Source organism: Sus scrofa, chromosome 6 (assembly GCF_000003025.6).
Source record: "Sus scrofa isolate TJ Tabasco breed Duroc chromosome 6, Sscrofa11.1, whole genome shotgun sequence".
In the NCBI taxonomy this organism is placed as follows: Eukaryota; Metazoa; Chordata; class Mammalia; order Artiodactyla; family Suidae; genus Sus; species Sus scrofa.
This window is the reverse complement of record NC_010448.4, coordinates 170,752,855-170,764,685: the sequence shown is the minus strand read 5'-3', so window position 1 is coordinate 170,764,685 and position 11,831 is coordinate 170,752,855. Positions and strand designations below refer to the sequence as shown.

The following is an 11,831-nucleotide window of genomic DNA, read 5'->3' as shown; positions in this document are numbered from 1 at the left end:
GAAAGTTTCTCAGTGACAATCTGCTAAGTGAATGAGTGAATGAGAACATTTGCTAGAGGGCTGGAGGATCCCTAAAGAAAAGGACAGCCATGGAAAAATTCTGTACTTACTAACACTACCTAGTAAGGGTGGCTTTGGACAATGAGGTTGAATGATCATTTCAAAGTGTTTACTTATTCCGTGTTTTACTGTCATCACCCCTCCTCTCCACCCCGCCTCCCCAAATAACCTTCAGCAAAGGTCTGCTGCACAAAACTGCACTATTTGGGGAGGATTTAGGAATGAAACCAGAAAATGTCTAGGCGACGTGCGAAACGATGTCTAAAGATGTTGGTCATCACAAGAGGAGCGCTAATGAACCGGGGGACCCAGAATTCAAAAGGAGCAGGCATTCCAAGTGAGAGGGGACCAGAATCCTCTGAACATTTGGGGTGGTTGTCATGTCGCTTACCCTGGGTTAGAACCTTGGGCCCTTCTTTTTGGCTGTTGAAGTAAAGAATTACCTGGGGGACTTTGGAGTATTTCACATCTCCCAGGTTACGTAAGGACGGCAAATATTTAACTCGTAGAGAGTTTTTGAGGATTATATTGGGATAATTCATATAAAGCGCTTAGCACAGCGCCTGGCACATAGTAAGAGCTCAGCAAACGTTAATTGCTGTTTTCCTCACTTTCTTCCAATCCCTCCACTCCCTTTCCGCCGGCTCCATTCATTCTTTTCCAAGGACATGCAAGGGGCGTGGCCATTCCTCCCTCCGCCCAACCCAAGCCCCGCCCCTCCCTTCTGCCCGGATTGGTTCCTGAGAGGCGGAGAGGAGGGAAGCGCCCAGTCCGAAGCGGTGGGGGCGGGGCGCATGCGCGGGCTGAGCCGGGTGGAGGAGGAGAGGAAGAGCTGCCGGAAGTAGGCGGCGGAGGTGGTGCCCGAGCAGGCGGCAGCTGCCAGGGAAACCGAGGCGCTGGACTCTGCCCGCGGACAGGCAGGCCGGGGGGTAGTCTCTGCGCCCGGCACTCAGGAAACCCGAGAGCCCCCCTTGCCTGGCGTGAGGGTTCCTGTCTGGTCCCGCAGCCCGGTCGGGACCCGAGCCTTTCCCTAAGCCCGCCAGGGGGCGCCGCCTTGAGGGGCTGCAGAGCGGGGGTCGGGCGCGGCTGAGGGGAGAAGGGGCGCCAGGCCGGGCCAGGGGAGAGGGCTCTCCCCCGCTCAGGAGGTGCCCCTGGGCGGGGACCGGGAGTCCTCACCTCCGGACTGAGGCAAGGGTTTCTGGGGGGCTCGGAGGGCGCGTCGCCCTCTGCCCCCGCCGGCACCCTGGCCATGACGGGCAAATCGGTGAAGGACGTGGATCGGTATCAGGCGGTTCTGGCCAACCTGCTGCTGGAGGAGGATAACAAGTTTTGTGCGGACTGCCAGTCTAAAGGTAGAGCATCCCTCCCGGCGGGCGAGGGGTCCAGCCTCCGGGCGGAACCGGGGAGGCGGACTGGGTGGGAAGAGGTCTCTGGAGCTTAGGTGGCCCCGATCCTCTAAATGGTAACGCGTGCTAGCCTTGCTGAAGAGGCTTCTAGGTGTTCTGCAGCGCAGGCATTGGTGTGGGGAGAGGTTGCGAGGGCGACTGTGGGGGGCGGTGATGGTGGGGGTGGAAGTGGCGTGGTGTGTGCAGGTGAGAATGTCTGTATTTCAGGGCTGTGAGTGAGTTCTGGGCCGACTGTCAGTCCAGAGGCAGCCGGGAGTTCACAGCCTTCTGCTTGCAAAGCTGGGGATGAACTGCAGTGAGTGGTGTGTGCGGTGTGTGTGTGTGTGTGTGTGTGCGAGAGAGAGCGCGAGAGAGAGGGGAGGAAGGGGGAGGAGGGAAGGGAGATGACGGTGAGAAAAACTGCTTAAATGATTTTAAGGAGGTGAGGGTTGCTGACTGCTATTTGGTTAGCAGCTCCTTCCGTCAGTTTACAGCCTTGCTGAGATCTGACAGTGCTTAGGTGGCTTTCCTCTTTCTGGATGTGTGGAGGGGAAACTGCCTTGTGCAGTGACACAGTGCGGATTTCTAGACAGCCTAGCCCTGGCTTGTGCAGTGTGTTGGAGGCCTGATGTGCGTGTGGTGGCAGAAACTAGCAGATTGTGGCTGTAGTGCAGGATCGGTTTAATCAGTGCTGAGAAGGAAGCAAAGCATGCTTCGAATTTGTTGCTTCCAGGGCAGCCACCCTTCTAAGGGGAAATGTGATCATTGTAGATTGTCAGAGCCATTTAGTCTTTGTTTTCTGTGCCCTCAAAGATTCAGGATTTGATACAATTACAAATCAGTATGCTAGGAAAGCTTGGTTATTCGTGAAATGTTTACACTCAATTTATAGACGATAAATATTTTGTTTCCTCATTTTCTTTCCGAATTCTTTGGAATATAATTGGAGTTGGGAAGATTCTTTTCCTTTTGGTTTGAGTAGAAAGGGATGCATTTTGGGAGCTATATTAATTTACTTTTGTTTGTAATGCAGTGGATTTGCCTGGGTTGTTTGCCATGTAGCATGTTGGACATATAGTGCAGAACAAAGATTCAGATGTATTTGTATTTATCAACATTGAGAAAGGAAGTACATGCTTAATTGATGCTTTCACTTAATTACCTTTCATTTTAGAGAAATAGGTTATGTAAGGAGATCGGGGAGAGAGACATTGATCAGGACGCTTTATAGTATATTTTAGTGCCCTTTCCCCATAGACAAATGGCATGTGCCATTAGGAAAGCAGGTCCCCAGACTTCTTTCCTAAATTCATTGGCAAGAATTCATTTTTAAAAGAGTTTTGGAATCAGTTTATGTTAAGTAGGTTCATTTTGTCTCTCGTGGACTCTTGTGAGATCTTGTGCTAGATCTAGTGAAAGATTTGGTTTAAAATTTAGGAGTATATCTCTTGGCTTTACTCAAATTCCCTTGTGTCCTCAGTTGACAGATCTTGAGTCACAGTGAAACAACCCACTGGAGAGAGCATTGCTACATTAGGGGAGTCAGATGCCATTTTGATGCTTTGTGCCACTGCAGCCCCGTTTTGCATACCACTCTTATCTTACTCATATTCCAATAAAACATAGCACATGGGAGAGAGGTTGATTCATCAGTTCTTCCTCCAAATTTTCCATTGCTCTTTATCAACAGAATTACTGGGGATCAGGTAATGAAACATTAGTAAATTAAATCTTAATGAGAGCTAGTGACTGCTGGCTTGTAAACTTTATTAACGGCTCTTGGCAATAGAATCCTGGTTCCTGAAACAATTTCTCTTCACAAATTAGTTTTACCTTTTGGCTTGGTGGCTTCAGTGACTTTGGCCATTGTATTAAAAATGAGATGACAGTGTGTCCATCAGTTGTCTTTCAGTTCAGTTAAATAAGGTATTTGTTCTCGGAGTTCCCGTCGTGGCACAGTGGTTAACGAATCTGACTAGGAACCATGAGGTTTCAGGTTCGATCCCTGGCCTTACTCAGTGGGTTGAGGATCCAGCGTTGCCATGAGCTGTGGTGTGGGTCACAGACCAGCTCGGATCCCACGTTGCTGTGGCTCTGGCGTAGGCCGGTGGCTACAGCTCCGATTAGATCCCTAGCCTGGGAACCTCCATATGCTCAAGAAAAGGCAAAAAAAAAAAAAAAAAAAAAAAAGTTTGTTCTGGCCTCAGTTTATTAATCTGTGAGTTAATCAGGCCCCTTCCACTCTTTCAAGGCCTCTCCTTCATTTTCCACTCCTTTTTCCTAATTTTGATTGTTGTCATGATCATGTGGACAACTTATCGGATCTTGGAAGGGAGAGACCCTTGCACCTGCAGATTAAGTTACCTGCTAGCATGTAAAAAATACATTTAGTGGGAGGAGGAATTTTAAAATTGTAGGCTAAGATGTGGATTTAAGTATGTATGTGTATGTCTGGTGTCCTTTCTTGCTTAGAAAATTGATAACTTAATTGTATGGGACCTGGTGGGTGACTGCTTATCCATTCATATGAAATCAGATGACGTCGCCCTGAACTGTGGACCTCTGAGCAGATATTTTTGTAATGTTTCAAAATAACTCTGGCAATGACTCTTTTTAAGAAAGTCTTTCACCAATTTAAGAATGATAATATCTTTAAATATGTAATTTGAACATCAGAACAGAGGATAAGCATGTGTTCTTTTTTGTGTGATACAAGTTTTGTTGGTCCTGGGGTTTTTAAACTTTTTTTAGCATAAGACTCACTCTACCCCTTCTGGGTAAAGGCACTGAAGTAATTTCTGTGTGGGAACGAGGCTGCTTTGGTACTGCCTTTAAAAAAAAATACTGTGACTTGCTTTAGGCTGAAAGATGTGGTTTCATCACCCAAAGCCCTTAAGTTATTGTGACCTTTAGGGTAAAATTTTGGACTGACTTATGCAGAGGACAAACTGAAAATTTCAGGGACGTTAATGGTTAATTCTCCCAAGTTGAGTCCCGGTCCCATTTTTGGATGGACCGTTGGTGGGATTGTACTGGTTCAAGGTTTAGCCTTTAGCTCTGCAATTCTGTATTTTATCAGTGTGCTTGGAATAACTTCTAATTAACCTTTTCAGAGACTGGTTTAAACTGGACACTATCTTATTTATCATGAAAGGATCTGCCTTTCTGATGACCTGAATACTTGGGTCTACTATTGGGACACTCCTTTCTCAGTATCAAGATTGGTGAAAAATTGAGAGCCATTTAATGAGCAAAGAATTAGAATGGAAGAGCTCTGATGGTTTTGAGGAATATTTACTTCAGACTGTGAAACCACATGGAATTCTGGAATCTGATAGAAACTTTGTAATAAGTTTTTACTTCTCAATTCTTCTGCTGCATCTTACCTCTGAAATGTTTCGCCTCAGTCACCTGACCACTGCCTTTGTTCCAACTCCCATTATGTTCTTAAATTTAGATTCACTTTTTGAAAAAGGTAGCACTTTCATGTTGCTCAAAATTCAAAAGGTTCGAAAGGGAATATGCACAGTGAAAAGTTGTGGTCCTGGCTCCTTAGCCGCCATTTTCCAGTGGTTCTGGAAGTAACCACCATTGGTAATTTTGTATGTGACTTTTAAGAGCTAGTGTATGCACAGACAACTGCATTTAAGTATATACCTTTGCAAAGTATATACTTTTGTGCAAAGAGCAGCATGTTACCCACAGGTCACGGCACCTTGCATCTTTCAGTCAGCTGTATCCCTCGGAGGGCACGAAGAGGCCCTCTCTGTGCACATAAAGGATGGGACTAAGTTGAAAGACGTGCTTAAGTGATTTGGAAACATCTGCTGTCGCTGAAGTCCCCTTAGAAAGTGTCCTAGGCCCATCCATAGCACATGTAAGCTCACCTTTCAGGTGGAAAGGAATCAGAGTAGCAGTAGGAGCTATAGACTTGATGTTGGACACCCAGTTAAACTCCTCTCCTCTACTTCTTTTAGCTTTTTTTGGGGGTGGGGCCGCACCCACAGCATATGGAGGTTCCCAGGCTCGGGGTTGAATCCCGGAGCTGCAGCTGCCAGCCTACGCCAGAGCTCACGGCAACTCTGGATCCATAATCCACTGAGCCAGGCCAGGGATTGAACCTGCATCCTCATGGATACTAGTCGGGTTCGTAACCTGATGAGCCACAACAGAAACTCCATGCTTCTTTTAGCTCTGGGACCTTCAGCATGCCACCTAACTGTCTCCGTTTAATTCTCCTCATTTGAAAAAGAAAAATGCCTCTTAAGCTAAAGTGTTACACAGATATAAGCATTATTTATGATTACCATTGCTGATCTTATTTATTTCACCTATTTTCTTACTTTATTCCCTTAAATGCTCTGGTTACTGGAAGCCACAGTTAGAACGACTCACCCAGTAATTCCCTAGTTTTTAAGCCAAAGCCACTTCCTAAAAAAGGGGTCCTAGCATTTTTGCAAATGTACTTTATGGGACCTTGGAGGATGGTCTGTGGATGTTTCCTGCCTCTTCAAAGTTGTATGAAAAATTAGACCAGGGAATCTTTGTGTAGAAATTTTAGAATATTATTTCTAAATTTTAACTGTGGTAAATTAGTCTCTGGCTTTGTTTTACATTTGTTTTCTGTCAATAGCTAAGTCATGGCTTGTTAAATATCATTCCTTAAAACAGGAACACTCCTATCAATTTTTAATTATTTTAGCTGTATCCACGACACCTTTTCAGAGGTTTTGTAAAATTCCATCAGATTGGACAACATCAGGAGTTTTGCTTCTGTCTCTATGTGTTGAACACTCTTTTCTTGGAGTTCCTGTTGTGGCGCATCGGAAGCGAATCTGACTGGTAACCATGAGGATGCAGGTTCCATCCCTGGCCTCACTCAGTGGGTTAAGGATCTGGTGTTGCCGTGAGCTGGGTTTTAGAGCTAATGCACCTTAACTCTGACAGTCATGGTTAGGATGACACAGTTTTACTGAAAGTAATTGATCAAAGTCCCCCTTAAGATTGTCTTTTTTTTTTTTTTTTTTTTTGTCTTTTTGCTATTTCTTGGGCCGCTCCCTCGGCATATGGAGGTTCCCAGGCTAGGGGTCGAATCGGAGCTGTAGCCTCCGGCCTACACCAGAGCCACAGCAACGCGGGATCCGAGCTGTGTCTTCGACCTACACCACAGCTCATGGCAACGCCAGATCAGACCATTAACCCACTGAGTAAGGGCAGGGACCAAACCCACAACCTCATGGTTCCTAGTCAGATTCGTTAACTACTGCACCACGACGGGAACTCCAAGACTGTCTTTTAGTATAAACTTATTAAACCTGTTCCCTGGGAGGTACTTTCCTATTCCTTCTCCTTGTCCTTTAAATGTTCTGTGGCGGTGGTTTAGAGTAGAGAATGCTGTAACTTTTAAGGGGAACTCTGCCAGTTTGAGAATGCAATCCCACACTAGGTATATTCATTCAGAAAATAGTCCTTCAGCACCTACTTTGTGTCAGACACTGTACCGAGATATGTAGATTAAAAGAGAGGGTCTTTGGTCTCAGGGATTTTATAAATCGAACAGGGAAGCAGATGTGTAAACCGATAAATAATGCAAAGCAGTAATCGTCGTAGTGGCATTGTGTACAGGGAGAAATGAAAGCACCGAAGAAAGCAAGCAATTCGGCCTCAGAAAGTCATAGCTCAAAGAGACCAGTAGGCTATGTCTTGAAATAAGCATGATGTCGTCAGGTGAATTTAGGGGACTTTGCATTCCAGGCAGAGGAAACAGAATGTGCAAAGGTTCCAAGATGTGCCGGACTGTGTGTGCGCGATTCTGTAGTGTGTTCTGACAGTGTGTGGGGATGGCAGGGACCTGCAAGGTTAAAATTCGAGCTCTGCAGTTGGCTTGCTCTATGGCATTGAGATTATGAATATGCTGTAGACGCCCTGTTGTGTAAGAAATCCGTTGTATTGGAAGTCCATCTGCTACTCAAATGGAATTATAAATAATTGCAAACGTGAAATGCTTTCTAACTGCTGAGTAGGAAGGAAGATCTAGTATTGTGCCCACTAGAGCTCCATGGACGTTGACCTTCATGAGTTCATTAAATTATCTTAGCAAAGTCTAGTGAAATGCCAGTAATAGATACCATGCCATTTCTGGGGTTGATGATGCTGATGTTGGGGCTGAGCGTGCTCTCACACTCAAGCCGTCTAAGGGTGTTGAATGTTTGATGTGTGCCCTTGGGTTGCTCAGGGCTTAGGATGTCTAAACAGGGAGCTGCAGCCACACCTCTTGGGACAGTTTTCAGCAAGTCTTTTGCTTTTAAATAAATCAGAAAACTATCTTCTTTCTGCCTTTTTCATCTGATGTCATTGTATGTAGGTGGCAGCTTTCTTGGGCACGGTTGTCTATATAACTGCTCACCACATGAGTCATTGTCTGTTTTTGTTCTGCCTGAAAATTCCATCTCAGAAATAATGCCATGCAGTTGGAGACCACGACCCTGCATTCGTTATATACATTGCCACTGCCTTTGTATGTCATGTTGGAATCTGCCTGTGCCACGGGGAAGAGGTAAAGTGACTTATCAAATGGACTTAGACTCAATTCCTCCAAATGACATCCCCCGCGAAAAAGATGCCAACAGGAATCTGCGGAAAACACACGTGTTCTACGTTCTAAGCATACAATGCCTAACTTTTGTTATTGTGTCTGCTTAAATCCGTATCACAGCTAGACTTCTGTTTGAGCAAGTGTCCAGTTTAAGTAGATAGTAACTTTGAAGAAGGCCTGTATTGGCCCCTGGAACATGACAGCGCACCATGAGGAGGGGGTACCAAGACTGCTGGAGTAGAACACCTTGAAGTTAATCCACTTTTACCAAATTCCTCCTTTTTTTTTTTTTTTTTTTTAATCTTTTTAGGGCCACACCCTGGGCACATGGAGGTCCCCAGGCTAGCGGTCAAATCGGAGCTGTAGCCGCTGGCCTATGCCAGAGCCACAGCCACATGGGATCCAAGCCACGTTTGGGACCTACACCACAGTTCACAGCTATGCCGGATCCTTAACCCACTGAGTGAGACCAGGGATCAAACCCGTGTCCTCATGGATACTAGTCAGGTTCGTTAACCACTGAGCCATGACGGAATTCCTCTATACTAGTTAACTTCTTAAAATGGTAATTTGCCACAGTTAACTCATCTACTAGAATGCAAGCTCCAGGAGGGTAGGGGGTTTGTGCCTGTTTTGTTCTCTGTAGTATTCCCAGCGTCTCAGGCAGTGGTTGGCACAGATCAGGCTCTCAGTAAATATTTGTTTGAATGACATAAATTCTTTCTTATTAGAAGTAATCTTTTATAGGTTATCTGCATATTTGTGTAATTCTTAGGAAAGATAAGTTTTAAATTTTAAAGTTGGGGACCCTTCAGAGAAACAGAAACCACTGTTGATGGTCAAGTAGAGGGAATTTAATATGGAGCAGATCACACAGGTGATACAAGAACCAAGAAGGTTAGGAGGCTGGAGAGACACCCTAGAGATTGGCAACACCTGGGAGCTCCTATGCCTGTGAAGAAATTGGAAGGTGCTGGTATCACCAAAGGCCACAAGCCTGAGCCATCTGCTGTGAGCTAGAAGCTTGGAAAGAAGAGCTGTCTGGTGGCAGCTGGAACTCAGACCAAGTAAGATAGCATTGCCCTGGCTTCCCTCCCGCCCCCTTCTCCTGCCTCTTACCCTTATCAGTGCCTCCCACAGATGGAACTTACCCAAAAATCAGTTGGCAGGGGAGCCTGGGAGATGTAGTTCTCTGTGATCGAGGGGAGCAAGGGTAGGTAGGATCCACACTGAAACAAGCAGAGGCGCAAAGAGACTTTAAAAAATCCCCAAGATGTAATTCTTTCTCCTCATAAGTACGCAGTTGAGTTATTTTGGACAAGCAATAAGAAGGGTTTTCAGGCAGATGCAATCTCTGTGCTTCTAAAGGATCTTAGCTGTTGCTGAAACAATAATTAGTCCAGGGAACTAAGGGAACAACTCAGTCACTGCCTGTAGAATTAGATTGTTGGTCTCTGTGGAATCTGTATTTGACTTCTGGTCTCTGACAGGAGCAATTTATCGTTTGGATACTCAGAAAATAAGTTCCCACCCTGTTAATTCTCGGAAGCCTTAGGCATGGTATGTATGCATTGAACTTGCCCATCTACAGCTAAAGACTTGAGTCAGTAACATTTCAGCTGTACAGAGAGAATTTTCAGGAGTGCAGCTTTAAAACATGGTACAGATTAGACTTTCTTTGATTGTTAAGGTGGAGCCAATTTTTTTGTGTGTGCCACATATCTTTTTAAACAGTTGTATAGGCTTGTCTCTCCCTCCCTGACCACCCCCAAAACCTTCCGATAGGTTAGAGTGAGGGAGAAACGTGAGGTCCCTGAATGTACTGTCTTCTACACTGGACCCAAGAAGTATTTTGTCTCATTTCGAAGATTGCTACTGTTCTATTTAAAGACAGCCTTCTCAAGTTGTTGCTACTAGTTTTCTTCCTGATTGTAAAGTGTTTAATGAGTTATGTGATACAAGCTTAGCACTTTCTAGAAGTGCTTTTTTTGTCAATCAGGTCACCTGCCTTTGGGCTGCTGCCACATTAATGGAATTGGTGGAACTAGGCCAGCAAGGGTTTTCAGTGGAGTGTGAGTTTTTTTGCTTTTAGGCTGTTATTTTCCACAGAAGCTACAGAGAAGAGATTCTGATTGAGTAAAGTTATCAATGGTAAAAATGGCGAAGGTTTCATTGTTTTTCTCTTTTTCTCCAAAAATTAATTTCCTCTTCACAGGTACTACTGTAATTCACAGATGTAATTAAAACTGTAATTTGGTACTGTTCAATGCCTGCTTCCCAGAGTACCAGTTCTTCCCAGCCAGTCCATGTCACCCTAAGAGGTGCATTTTTGAAGCCTCATGTTTAATAAGTACAATATTTCCCTACTGAATTCCAAACTTTTTTCCCTACTGTTTTCCAAACTTTTTCCTTCCCTACCCCGCTCTTCTGGAGCCTATATTTCCCCACAGGCTTTGTGGATGCTGGTCCATTAATGGCTGAACTGCAGATCCCTTCCCAGCGGAAACCCCAGAGAGGAGCCAGATCTGCCCTCAGCTGTGGCCGTCCCTCAGCATAAGGGTGCCTTGGTGGTTGTCTTCAGTTTGTCCACCCCCCGCTTAACCTCCTTGCTCCCTCCCTTGTGGCTGGAACTTGCCCTGGAATCCCACCTTTGTACCATTTTGCTGGGTGGTGAGAGGATTTTTATTACCCCCCTTTGTAACATATTGCTGGGATTTTTTTTTTTTTTTCTTTGCTGCCCATTTTTATTTTCAGGCAAAATGTCAAGTAGTTCTCTGACTATTTTTGTTGACCATAGCCCTCTTACTGCCTACGGATATTCTGGTCTGCTCTTTAAATATCTATAGGATATGGTTTATTTAGGAAGTACTGGATTTCATAAGTCCACTCGGAGAATGCTTTGTTAATCCTTATTTAATTTCAAGTCAAAACTTTCAAAAAGAAATGTCTTAATCGGAAGCAATGAGAACTAGATCCTGTGCTATTTCTTCTCACCCAAAAGTCAAATGTGTAACTTTCTCGTTTTATGATGTCCTGAAAATAGTAAAGCAAACAGAAGAGGAAGAGAGACCTACTCAGCTCTAGCTGATAAGCCTGTCCCAGCACAGAGATGTGAGAAGATAAAGCACCTTTTCTTTCCCTCTGCTCCAATTAGCCACAGTCTTTGGAAGCAGTTGCTAGTGATGGGAAGGCCGTAAATCCCCAGGCCTCTACTGCAGAGCTTACTGTAGATGTGGGTTTGCATGTTAATCCTGCAGTGCTACTTCCTGAAGTGCACACGAAGTAAATTCTGACTTCTTCCTCTTTTCTTATCTTACTGGAAGTCCCCCGACTGTGTGTGTATAGATATGTAGAAATAAGTTCTCTCGTTCTCAAGGCTTGAGTTAAAAATTTTGTTTTAATATTGTTATAGATGGCCATTATTCTTATGCCCTTTAACAATGATTTCTTACAGGATTTTCTTTTTGATCCGGTTACATTTTATGCTGCAGTATAAAGCTGGTGAGGGAGAGGGCATTGGTATCTTTTCTCGATACTTTACCACTCGGGTTGTAACTGACCCAAACCCTCTGATGAGAAATAGGAAGGAAACTCCCTGTTCTTATCATGATGTTGTGTTCAAAATAGCTGGAAACAATGGGGCTCATGGAAACCAATGTAAGTGTGACAGCTGATTTGAGAAAGAAAGAATGAAAAGATTCAGGCTCTTCTGCTAATGTTGAAAGCGTTTGTATTGAAAGAATAGCTTTTTGGAGCTGCGGACTTTGTCTCTCTGAAGGTAGGCATGAGTA

The 11,831-nt window shown here is 44.7% G+C and overlaps 1 protein-coding gene across 3 annotated transcripts in view; it reads left to right on the top strand.

The window, feature by feature from the left end:
• SMAP2 (small ArfGAP2) overlaps positions 868-11,831 on the top strand; it is a 48,713-nt gene continuing 37,749 nt past the window's right edge. For 2 of the 3 annotated variants that reach the window (XM_013977380.2, XM_005665520.3), the window contains exon 1: positions 868-1,412. In XM_013977380.2, coding sequence (XP_013832834.1) covers positions 1,310-1,412 — 103 coding nt within the window. In that variant the 5' untranslated portion in view covers positions 868-1,309. 3 annotated transcript variants of the gene reach the window in all.